The sequence below is a fragment of the Cinclus cinclus genome, chromosome 10, assembly GCF_963662255.1.
Source record: "Cinclus cinclus chromosome 10, bCinCin1.1, whole genome shotgun sequence".
Classification (NCBI taxonomy): domain Eukaryota; kingdom Metazoa; phylum Chordata; class Aves; order Passeriformes; family Cinclidae; genus Cinclus; species Cinclus cinclus.
In genome coordinates, this window is record NC_085055.1 from 17,107,940 (window position 1) to 17,120,779 (window position 12,840).

A 12,840-nucleotide genomic window follows, 5' to 3' on the forward strand; every position below is an offset into this window, starting at 1 on the left:
CTCACCTCCCCTCCCCTCCCCTCCCTCTGCCTGTCTGTCTGTGCAGAGACTGTCTGACCTGTACTACGACATCCACCGCTCCTACCTGAAGGTTGCAGAAGTTGTGAACTCTGAGAAACGTCTCTTTGGGCGATATTACCGGGTGGCGTTTTACGGGCAGGTAAGTGAACTTGGGTTCTTTCATCTCCACAGTCAGATTTCATGATACAGTTCAGGGAAGCACTTGGTAGTAATCGCAGGGTAAAAGCTGCCTCATGGGTCAGACTCCCAGCAGGATTTTGGTCAGGAGAGAGCACTCAGTTTCCTGTGTGTTAAACCACTGTTGTGGTTTAGTGGTGCATTGGAGAACAGACTTCTGTGACAGCTTTAGTTCTTGACTTCATAAAGCAAAGCTGAGACTGAGGCAGGGCAGGATTTTTCTAACTACAACATAAATAGAGCCAGATAAGGCATCTTTGATATATGGACTCTCCCTCCAATAGATCTTAAAGCAGAGCAGTATGTAGTAGTTGTTTTGTTGTGTTTTTCACTGACTCTGCCTTCTGCTTCTAGGGCCACTTCTGATTCTGTGCAATGTACTGTAGAATAGCATTACTCCCTCTGCTGTGCTTCAGCACCCTTTTGAAGCATTATTTTGTGTTTTCTTCTACCACAAACCAGTGTAGCAATCCAGCATGTTCCTTTTAGTCCTTGTTTTGGCAAGCATAAAATTTCCTGTGCTCTAAAATATAAAGTGTGTAAACAACAGATTGATGTGAATCATTCTGTTTGCTAATTAGATTTTTAATGCAGAAATTTGCTCTTTTCTCCTTTTGATCTTATTCAAGGCTGTGGTAAGTCTAGTTCTGTTGCATGTTTTGTTTAATTCTCCTTACACATCCTTCATCCTTCCCTCTACTGTTACTTAACATTAATTTTCCTGTGCTCTTGATTCTTTGGTTTGTGGCAGATGAAGTAACATTGCTGCATTCACTGTTGCATCCTACAAACTAACTTTTGTTTGTTCAGTTTCCTGAATTACCGAGCTCTATCTGTCATCATGTTGTGTGTGCACTGTGGGGTCCAATGCTGCTTCATCTCATCTCAGTGGAAGTTTCTCCCAGCTTCACTGGGTGTGGGATTGGACCCCCTCTTCCCCTGTTGAAAGTCTTGGGGTAGCATTAATGCTGTTTGAATGCAAGCCTGCTTTCCTGGCCTGTCCAGCAGCTCCCAAGTGAAGGGCTGTTGTGTCAGTCTGAGGTCCATGGCAGTGGTCACTGGAGCACCCTGGGCAAGCTGTTCCCATGGCCATGGTCTTGGCAGTCCCTTGTAGGAACAAGCAACTGAGAATTCAAAGAGGAATGGCCAGTCCTGGCTCTCTGGACAGATTAGCGAAGCTGAACTTGCCAAATTCAAGGAAGCAGGGCAGAGTTTCCTTTATGCCTGGCCTTCCTCAAACTGGGAGCAGCACAGGGCAAAACAGGGCTTTCCTACTTGCAGCCTCTGGCCAGCATTCTCCCAGAGCCAGTTGCTCTCCCACTGGGTAATTTAGCTGCAGCACTTCTGCTGAACTGGGTTAGCATCTCTGTAACAGTGCAATGACTTTCCAGCTGCCAGTGCCACAATGAAAGTTTAAACTTCATTTAAACAGCTTTAGTGCTCTAAAGGATGTGACTTTGTCATAGCTGTGTCTTCCTCTCTTCCCCCCAGTCACTGGGCTCTAACGGAAACAAGCTGTTTCTCCTTGCCCTTCACAGGAGAGATGTGATGTGGCTGCTGCTCCTTAACTGATACAAAAGCTGCAGAGAAAGCAGATTAAAGAACAAAAGAATAATGTTAATACTGGGAGGGAGAATTTTGGGGGTTCTTAGTGGATGGAGAAAGTTGATGATCAGCAGCTGCACCTGAAAACTGTCCTTCATGCAAAACCAGAGACAGTATTTGGTAACTGCATTGCTGCAGGGACCCTGTGCAAGGATGGTCTGAATTAATGTGATCCTCAGGGAGGACACAGTCATCTGTTTTCACCAGCAAGATTTATTTGCCAGCTCAGGGAGACAGATCTCATGGCAGCTGCTGTTTTAGACTGCATATTCTGTTAAAGACCTTTAGTGACAATATCTCATTGCACCCCCAAGTGACCACACTAGCCAGTGCACGTGAGTTTACTCAGAGGTGAGTGTTGGAGAAGTAGTCAGTATCTTTCTTGAATTAAGAGCCAAAAAAAAAAGAAAAAGTCCTATTAAATATGTTGAATAGCTAGGAACTCATATCGTGCTGGTAAGCAAAGACATTCAAGACCTGTTTTTCAGAGCACTGTCAGGTTAAAGTAGAGCTGAAGATTTGTTCTCCTGTGTGTACGAGAAGCTGGAGAAGTTGGAGGGCAGAGTTTCATAGTGATCACAGTCATTGTGGGATGAGACAGGGAAAGCCATTAGATGACAGTTCCTGGCAGGTCAAGCAGAAGGCTTTAGCTCAACACCTTTCAACAAAGGGCAGAGAAGGGTCTGATGTACTGTGAGCTCCAAGGCTGTGTCTGGAGGTGTGTGAGGATGAGGAAGGGCCTTACCACTTACCAGAACTCTCACAGTGATAAGCCTTGCTTTCTCAGAACATCAGAGCTCAGTATTCAGGTCATCTGCCTTCCATCACCATCAGCTGCTCCCTGTAATAATTTTTGTCTGAGAGGCTGTGTTGTCCTTGCAGGACCAAACCAGCCAGGATGAAAATAATCCAGGGATATGCATCGATAATGTAACCTTGGCTGCTTAATATTTTAAAATCCTGAAATTGGAGGATATTTGGCTTCTGAAAAGTATTTAATCTTACTTTTAATAGTCTTTGCCAGACATATAGCATATGGCAGACATGATTATTTATAACTCACACTTAACTTCTGCTTGTCACTTGTCAGCTGAAATACTGTAAGGGAATATGTACTTAAATTATGTCTCTTGCATTAGAGATAAGACTAAATCTGTTAGTGGTTTGTTTTCAGGTATTTTTTTTTAAGCAAAACGATTAACAGAGATATCATTTCAGTGTGCCATGCAGCATCAGCAGAGATTTGGCACTTCCATATAAACACTATGTTGCAACATGCAAACATACACAGAATCAGGGTTTAAGAGCATAAACTATATTCTGTCTTGCTATGTGGTTAATTTGGAAAACATGAGGGGTTTTGTTGAAAACACTGAATAGTAACAGAAAGCAGATCCCTTTTGACAGAAACAGTTCAGAGTAGTATGTTTAAGTATGATTGCATGAAACTAATGAAGTTTTCCACATAACACAGTTTTGCTTCAGTGGAAATGAGATCTGAAACCAGATTATGATCCTGTAGCTGTTTTCTATGTAATCAATAGGAAGTCAGTTGCCTGCCCAGCTCAACAGATATTTATTTATAGGATGTCAAACTCAGAGCTCTAGGTTTTTTCTCTAATTACCTGTGAAATTCTTCATATGCCTATGGAATTTAATTGATAATGTTGTTAAAAATCATGCAATGTTAGAAGGCCACTGTGAGACTGAAGGAGATGCAGTCAGATGAGCAGATGTTGCAGCTATTAGTTATTGGTTTCCAGTAATGCCCACAGTATTCCTGACACTTGCCAAATTAAAAGACAATTTGATTGCCCCTTGTCCTCACTGAAGGAGAAGCCAGAGATGCAAATATTAATCCCCATTGAAATAAGCTTGGGGGTGGTTCCTTAAAAAGTAATGAAATTAATAGCTTATTTTATCTCAATTCTGTTTTGGGTTTTTTGGTGAAGATTTGCCTAATCAATAATTTTAGAGGGTAAAGTTGAAACACACTTCCAGATAAAAAGGCTGGATTTTGCATGAGTGCATTCTGAAGAGATTTTGGAGATACCTCTTGCCTTCATTAATTTCTGCTTCTCTATTTTTCTACAGATGGCAGTTTGCTTAGGCATATTGTAGAATTAGCTGTCCCAGCCACATCATGTGAAGTTCAAAGGGCCTTGGGTGTGACATCATTAATGCTGTTTGCCTTTTCCCCTGTTCCTGCAGCTTCAGATGTTTTCTTCTGGGTCACTTTGCTTTAGGCAAAAGCAAGAGGCTTTGAGTGTAGCTGCAGTAGTGCCCCATCACCAAAATGCATATGAAATCCTAGGAGGGGGGCTGGTGCTGCTCATGGCATTGGGATGGATCCAGTCCTTGTTAATGGGGCACCTGCTGCTTTCTGCCCAGCTTAGAGAGCTTCTCCTGGAGCACAGATATAGATGTTCTTGTAGCCATTGTGTCTCACCTGCAGGTGATGCAATTCTCTGTTAATTTTCAGAGGTTGGCATTTCTTCTGAAGCCTGGCAGACTTGTGTTCAGCTCTTCAGTGGACCCTTTAATTAAAGCTCTGCCAAGTCCATCCAGTGTATTAAATACGGACCTTAACAAGAATGTACCTTTTTTGTGAAGGAACGCATTCTGTGTCTTTTTTTGGTTTTCTTTTTCTTCTCAAAAGTGAATAATTTGCTGATTGGAAGTACTGCAATTCTATATGGCCTTTCAAGGTGCCCACGAAAGTTTCTCTCCAGCTGCCCTGAGGAGATGCAGACTGGTTCCCAGGTGCTCCCCATGCCATGGCTGTAGGCAGCAGTGCCCAGCCTGTGCCTGCACACATAGCTCCCAGAGGATGCACTGGAGGTGACATGCTGCACAAAATCCAGCTGGGCTCAGTGTCCAGTAAATAGTTGTTAATTGAACCAAATTATTAAGATTTAAAGAATTTTTGTTGTCTGGTTTTTAGTCCGTGAAGGTTTTTTCATCATACACACATCAGTATTTTCAAGAAAGCCCTTTAACTCTTTAAGCAGCTCAGTCTCTTAAGTGAATGAATGTGTAGGGACCTTTTCCTGGGTAACTTTGGAGATTGCAGACCAGTGCAAACACTGGCCTCTAGGCACATATCTGCTAGGAGTGGACAGAGGTAAGCTTTTAACTTAGGTGCTGGAAGTGGCCTAATGGATGTTCTGGTGGGTATATAGGCAACCTTGATTCCTGATGTAAGCACCTCATTTAGGTTTTGCCCTGCCTGTCATGCTCACTGTATCTGTTTCTTTCCAAACAGGGCTTTTTTGAAGAAGAAGAAGGTAAAGAGTATATTTATAAAGAGCCCAAATTAACTGGCTTGTCTGAGATCTCTCAAAGGCTGATGAAACTTTATGCAGACAAGTTTGGAATAGATAATGTGAAGATCATCCAGGATTCCAACAAGGTATGAAAGATATGTGGTTTTGCACAAGGGAGAGAACTGAGTGCATGGTGCAGGAGGAGCAGGCAGATGTTTGCTGCAGTGCAGAAGCAGGTTGTTTTGTCTCATTTAGCTTTCATCTGTTTTTGCCAATGGCTATAGTCAAAGGTCCCACTGTTCTTAGTAGCCCTTGGTAAAATACCTTTCTATCCATCCATGATCTGAGTATTATATTTGGAAGTCTCAGTTTTCATCAACATGGCTATAAATAAATCAATACATCAAAAATGTAATGGATGCCTTGGGAGCTCATCACGCTAAACATAATTCTATTCTGTTTGCTGCTGTACCACAGGTGAACCCCAAAGACCTGGATCCCAAATATGCCTACATCCAAGTGACCTATGTGACACCTTTCTTTGAGGAGAAGGAGGCCGAGGATCGAAAGACTGACTTTGAAATGCACCACAACATCAACCGCTTCGTGTTCGAGACGCCGTTCACGCTCTCGGGGAAGAAGCACGGCGGCGTGGAGGAGCAGTGCAAGAGGCGCACGATCCTGACCAGTACGTCTGCCTGCCTGCTCCCCTGCTCCCACCCTGCCTTGCCCAGCTCAGCCCAGAAGGGCAGGTCAAGTGCCAGGTGTCCATCAGTCAGTCGTGCAGGATAATAACTCGTTTTTCCACTGTGTGTGTTGGCCATGTGCTTCCTCACATGCCTGCTGACCATCTTAGGGATAGTTATTTCCATTCATTCGGCTGCTTTATTTTTCCTTATAATGGATATCTTGACTGTTCTTGCAGTGATGTAACTCGGGAGTGGTTCTGCTGGAGGCAGCTTAGCACTCAGAGCCATTTTCTTTTAATAATAAACAATTCAAAGAAAAAGCCAAATAGGATGTCTGTTCTGCTACGAGTAAAACTTGCAGATAGAAAATTTTGTTCAAAATGGAAGATACATTATATAGAATTTTTTTAAGCTGGAGGTAAGATATCAATCAGTGTTTTAAGGCAGGAATGTCAGGAACACTAGATATATCTTCTCTTAATGAGTCAAACTGAAGTTTTTAGCTCCTTATTATGATTGAAATCTCTCTTTTTAAAAGCCTCCTTTGTGAGACTACTGCTGAAACTTGACGTGTCTGAACTTTGATGTATGAGGAACTGTCTGAGATGGAGGCATTGCTCTTATGGGCAGAGAGGCTGATCTTCACAGCAAAGGCTCCCAAGTGACAGAAAATCCAGTTCCCCACCAACTTCAGTGCCTCTGCTTCCCCCAAAGGACAAAGTGAAGAAAACTGCTTACAGTGCAAGCATAGTCACCTAAAAGTTTTCTTCTGGCAAGTCAGGAAGGAGGCACTGATGTCTGAAGGTGTCTTGTTACATGACACAGCTTTGATTGTAATAAGAAGAAAGGAGGAATAGCTTGTGTGTGTTTTTTTTAAGTGCATCTGCAGCAGTAGGTGTTTTGAGATCTGTATTGAAGCAGGTAGTTTCACTGACTTTAAAGTGCAGCTGTTATGGTCTGTCTGGCAAAAACAGAGAGGACTGTTCTTCTGGCAAAATATTTTCCCTGGGTTATTACATGCTGTCATCAGCTCCCACTGCTCTCAGCCCTGCTCCATCTTTGGCATTCGGTGGGAATTTGATGACCTCCTCTTCTCCCCTGCTTTTCCCTTTGGTACATAGCTCACCTCAGTGATTTTCACTAAAGAAAAAATATTTTCCTCTTCTTTTTTTTCACTCCTGTTTGATAAAGTCATGTGTTTTCATTTGTTTCCTGTGTAAACTTAATCACTTTTAGTTTGAGAAGAAAGCAAGGTTTGTGCTGTGACTGGAGGAGTGGTGAAGTCAATAGTGCCTGGGTGGCTGGAGTGACACCTGTACTGCATCTCTGCTCCAGAGCTTGCTGGGCAGAGGGCGAGTGCAGTCTGGCTGCAGTCCTTGGTTCAGTGAGTGGCTCTCTGCCATGCCTGGCTCGTGCTTCCAGCTCTGGAAGTCCTCGTTTTCCTGCTCTCCAATGAGACAGACACGCTGTAAACTGGAGCTTGTTTATGCCTGAGCTGACTTGAAGCAGATGCTTAGTGGAGAAGGACATGCATGGAGTTTGGGAGACCTTCCAAAGCACGTAGGGTAATCAGAAAAGTGTTAGCTCAGAGCAGATTTAATGCACCATAACCATACCTTTCCCAAACTCCCTGAGATCCATGAAAGGCCTTGACTGAAAGTGAAGGGTTTTAAAGGTGAATAATTCCTCTGTCAGCTCCCATAGCAGTGTTTAGGTTGAATGTTGAAAGTACCTCTTCACTTCTTTAAGGATGATGTTTTAATAGTAGGTTCATCTGCAGGTGAGTGTCCTGGTTTAACCTCAGCTGGCAGCTAAGCTCCATGCAGCCACTCATTCACTGAGTGTCCTCTGGTGGGATGGGAAAATCAGAATACACTTCTGATTGTGTATGTGAAAAAACTCACAGGCTGAGATAAAGACAGTTTAATAGGTAAAGCAAAAGCTGCACCAACAAGCAAAGAAAAAACAGGGGTTCATTCACTGCTTCCCTGGGAAGGCAGGTAGAAAAAGCAGGGCTACATCACATGTAACAGTGTCTTGGGAAAACAAACACCACACTCTGTATGTCCCTCCCCTTTCCTTCTCCTTCCCCCCCAGCTTTATATGCTGAACATGACACCATATGGTCTGGAAAATCCTTTGGGTCATTTGGGGTCAGCTGTCCTGGCTGTGTCCCCTCTCAAGTCCTTGTGCACCCTCAGCCTCCTCTGTGGTGTGTGGGGTGAGGAGTAGAAAAGGCCTTGATGCTGTGTAAGCCCTGCCCAGCAAGTACCAAGACATCTCTGTGCTATCAGCCCTGTTTCCAGCACAAATCCAGAGCACAGCCCTGTACCAGCTACTGTGAAGGAAGTGAACTCTATGCCAGCCAACACCAGCACAGTGAATGATTCCCAGCTCAGCTAAGATAGAGGTTCCTGCTTCTAACATGAATAGGTTTGAGCTGTCTGAAGTTCATTGTGGACTTACAATTTGATGCCTTAACTCAGAAGAAATTTGTGGATTCTAAATTCTGAGCACTGAGAGCTTTTTGCCACCCGCATGGGGCAGAGCTTACTATCAAACACTGATGAGTTCAAAAGGAAATGCTCCTCCAGTGCCAGGTACATGAGAATTCAGTTTGGACCAGCTGTGTCACGTCTACTCATTCAGTGATTAAACTTAATTTTTATGAATTAATAAAGAGATTGAAAAAGTCAAAAGTTAACGCTTTTACTTAATTGTTTTGCTTTCCTAAATAATCTCTTGCTGGGTGAGTTCTCTAATCCATTTCTCTCTCTTGAGTAGCCAGTCATTTGTTTCCCTATGTGAAGAAGAGGATTCAGGTCATAAGCCAAACCAGCACAGAACTGAACCCCATTGAAGTGGCCATTGATGAGATGTCCAAAAAGGTCTCAGAGCTCAATCAGCTTTGCACAATGGAAGAAGTGGACATGATCCGACTGCAGCTCAAGCTCCAAGGAAGTGTCAGTGTCAAGGTAATGACAGTTTTCTGCCTTTATTCTCTTTTTTTTCAATGCATCTACCTAAATTTTTGTTCTGATTTTCATCATTCCTGGTATTTTTTTGTCTTTGGCATATCTTGTATTGCAGTGCTGTTAGATCCCACTGTAAACACACCAAATAATGGGAAGGTTTCCACTGGTATTCATCACTGCTGGTTTTATATGCTAATTACTTCATTCAAGTCTACTCTAAGTAGCAGTTAGGACCTTTCCAACAAGACTGTCACCTATCACTTGAGAATATCCCCATCACAGGTGGATTCTTTAAAGGGAGTTTTGCTAGGACTGGCTTTGTCATTTCCTGTTTAGGAAAGCTGGGATTGTGACAGGCGTGTGTATTCCTGGTGCTGTCATGGAAATGTCTTCTAACAAACATGTAACTGTCTGGGTGGTCAGCTAGCTGGGGACTTGGGAAGGCCAGCACAGATCTGTAGCTTGTATGAGATTGAGCAGCTCCTGTTTCCTCAGTAGAACACCTGGGCTTCCATCCTGGTGACAAAAGGAGTGAGGGGATGTTCTCACAGCCTAGGTTGCCTGAGGCCAGTCTCCAAGCCTTGGAGCACAAGAGAAACAACAATGAATGGCTTGTTCTCTGTACCTAATCTGTGTATTTTTCTCACAGGTAAATGCTGGACCAATGGCCTATGCTCGAGCTTTTCTTGAAGAGACAAATGCCAAGAGATATCCTGATAATCAAGTTAAGCTTCTGAAGGAAATCTTCAGGTGAACATCAGTTTTAGGCTTTTCACCCCCCACATAGCATATAGGACACTCTACATTGCACAGGCAGGCGAGACACAAAATCAGGGTGATTTGAACCAGCCTAATTTACATCTGTATTTCCCCTATCTTACAAGTCGTTCCTAAGAAACATTTACTGGAGTTCTGGGCTACCCTAGTAAAATACATTCCTTTTGATCTGAGAATGAGTTCTGAAATTCCCTTCTAACAAGGTGCAATTGGCAAGGAGGAGCAGACAGGCAGCATTATGTGTGTATATGTACACAGACAGGTTTTTTCATTACTACAAAACTTGTGTCATTGTGTTTTCTGTTTTTGGTGCTTGCAGGCAATTTGCTGAAGCCTGTGGACATGCCCTCGATGTCAATGAACGCCTTATTAAGGAGGACCAATTTGAGTATCAGGGAGAAATGAAGTCTCATTACAAGGATATGCTCAGCGAGCTCTCTGTAGTTATGAATGAACAGGTCAGATCATCTGTTTTGGTGCTGATTGGGCTCAGTGAGGGTGGCTAATTGGGTCTTGTAGTGACAAATGAAGCTGTAGAGCAAAATACTAGAAGTAAAACCTTGCAGTGCAATAGTGACCAAGAAAAGAGGGTTTTTTTGTTTTGCAGATTTGGGTTTTGTTTCTTCCCCTCCTTTTTTTTTTTTAATAGAAGTATATTCTGTATAGCAAATCTGGTCCAACAAAGATCTGTTTTCTGGTTGCCTTGCTACATATTGAAAAGCTGAATGTTTGTGAGGCTAAATGCTGACTGGGGTATAGAAGCATAGAAAGATAGTCTAAACTAGTGCTTTATGCTTTGCTTGCTTTGTCCTATAGCTGTGATGTATTTAATGAAAACAGTAAATTGCTATTAAGATGCAGCTTATAACCACAGGAGGTATCTTTATTGTTTCTTTTTATATTCAGCTTTCAGAGAAAGTTATTTTTCAAGGTTTTTTTGTACTTGAGTACTCTGTCGAAATAGATGCTGTGTATTTTAGCAGCTTCAGAAGGATGAGCATGCATGGATACGTTATATGAACTGCATCCCAAAATTCTGAATTGGACTCCAATTCACACCTGCAGCTATTCTATTGCAGATTTCTTTTTTTCATATTTTCTGTTTCAATTAAATATTGAGCAATTTATATGGTGAAGTGCTAATTAAACCATGTTTAATTATCTCTCTGCATGCTTATGGGCAGCATATGCATCTGATGAATAGCTCCTCTCTAGCAGTTGTGCTGCATTTCCAGGTGCCTGTAGCATCTGAAAGCACTGTTGGAGTAGAGTTACTTGCTTTAACCACTGGTGTCAGTGGTGGCATCTCACAGAATTGCCTAATTGGCTGTCCATTACCCCATGCTCTATTATTCATCTTCACATATGAGGAGAATACGGACTGACCTGAACTTTTTTCCCATTGTTGTACTTACACATTGTAGAATTAAGTGAGTTTTTCCTTAGGTGTAAAGCTCCCTCCTAATTGCTTGAAGGCCTGGTGCCTGCCTGGGGGGGGCTTGAGCTCAGGGGTGCCTGCATTTGTGGGAGTTGTGCTCCTCTCCTGTTCAGGTGTATAAAGATTTGTGAACCTCAAGCATTCCAGTGATTTTATCAAAACTAGTATTTATCAATGTTTTGTTAAGCATGTAAGTGTTATGGGTGTTATTTGTTAATCAGTATTCATGCATCTCACATGGAAGTTATTTTGGCCATCTAGTCCATGTGCGTAGGCAGCACCATGTGTCTTGTGTGAACCACTGTTTCCCACAAGAATGGAAAATGTATGGTCAACTCAAACAAGGCATGAGCAGCCCATGAGCTTCAGCATTCATAAAACATTTGGAGAGTTCTGGGAAATGCTCATATCCGTATTTATATCCGTGAGCTCTGAGTTTTCTTCCTACTAAATAATACAAAATTGCTTGTACAAAGCAATGCTCATGTGTAAAGAGTTCATCCACTGAAAGTCAAAATTGTCATTTCTTTTACCAGAATAGTCTGAATTTTAAAGTCCACCCTGCAAACAGTCTCCCACTCGCAATCCATTGGGGAAGCTCCATGTTCCAGGCAGTGTGGGGTTTTGAGAAAACTCTGGTCCTCTTGCAATGAACTCATGAACTCATGAACTCCCTGCTTCTGAGTATTTCTGAGAGTATTTTCTCAGAGAAATCACATGCCATAAACTGTGGCTGAAATATTTATCTCACAGTTGGAAAGCTTGGGGCTCTCTTGCATCTGTGCCATGTGCTCTACACCAGTACGATTTGACATCTTTCCTATTGCTGTATCCAAGAGAGTTTTGTTTCTCACCTACTGACAGTGACTTTTTCATCACCATATGTTTTTCTCTTTTTTGTTTTTCTCTTTTTTGTTTTTCTTTTCTGACAGCTCTGTCATGGTCCTTGCTTATACAGCTTCTCTTCTTCCTTGTCTAACATTTCCCTCAATACTATAGCCAAAAGTGGTATGTTCATTTTTTCTTACATCTATTTTTTTTCTTTTAATGTCATATACTTCCTTCACTTGCTGGTTTTTCTGATGGGTATGTTTGTTTAGTTTCACCTCTAATGACTCCCTTCTCAGGGAGTTTAAAGAAAGATCAAAGGTATATGTGTGATGTGCTGTCCATAAGCAGTCTTGAGTGGCCTGTTCTTTAGGGTCCCAATTGTGAATTTTGGGGAAGCCAGTGAGGCAGCTTGACAAGAGCCCCCTAATGAAAAAGCAAGTGCCAATAGAAGCAAAAGTGGCTGCCAGGGTGTGCCCAAGTCCCAGTGCTCTTCCCGCAGCCCATGATGTGAGAGCAGCTCCTTCCCAGAGCTGCTGGCTCAGGTGCTGAAGCTGTCTGTGCTCGTGTCTGCCCAAATGACAACTGAGGAGTGGCTGACCTGCAGCCCTGGCCAAGGATAGCTGGGGGTTGATGGTGTAGGGTTCCACCTGGAGTTTTGTCAAGGGGAGAGGTTTCTCTCCCATTGCTGGTGCTGTGTGGCCAGTGGGGATGGCCCTGTCTCTGCTGTGAATGCTTCCACGAAGCACCCATGGAGGAAGGCAGGCTTTCAGTCTGCTTTTATAGAAGTAAGTAGGGAAAAAAAGAGCTATTACCAAGGCTAGAAGAGCTTCCTCAGGAAAACAATCTTCCTTCTTGCTAAAGCCTACCCACAGGACAGGGCAGAGCTTTTGCCACCGTGCTCGACTGCAGCTCTGCCCCCAGGCTCAGCCTGGCACTTGGTCCCAGCCCTGCTGCCCAGGGTGTGCAGTGTGGGGCTGCTGCATCCCCAGATGACAGCCTGGGCAGAGCTGGGCCTGTCTGTGCCACGGTCGGGAGGTGCTGATGTGGGTGTCCATGAGTTT

At 43.2% G+C, this 12,840-nt stretch overlaps 1 protein-coding gene across 3 annotated transcripts in view; it reads left to right on the top strand.

The window, feature by feature from the left end:
* The window catches only part of DOCK10 (dedicator of cytokinesis 10), a 146,617-nt gene that overhangs the window by 132,836 nt on the left and 941 nt on the right, over nucleotides 1–12,840 (top strand). For all 3 annotated transcript variants that reach the window (XM_062499414.1, XM_062499413.1, XM_062499415.1), the window contains exons 50-55: nucleotides 47–160; nucleotides 5,069–5,215; nucleotides 5,547–5,757; nucleotides 8,543–8,733; nucleotides 9,383–9,483; nucleotides 9,830–9,968. In XM_062499414.1, the coding sequence (XP_062355398.1) occupies nucleotides 47–160; nucleotides 5,069–5,215; nucleotides 5,547–5,757; nucleotides 8,543–8,733; nucleotides 9,383–9,483; nucleotides 9,830–9,968 (903 nt within the window). The remainder of the gene's footprint in view (nucleotides 1–46; nucleotides 161–5,068; nucleotides 5,216–5,546; nucleotides 5,758–8,542; nucleotides 8,734–9,382; nucleotides 9,484–9,829; nucleotides 9,969–12,840) is intronic.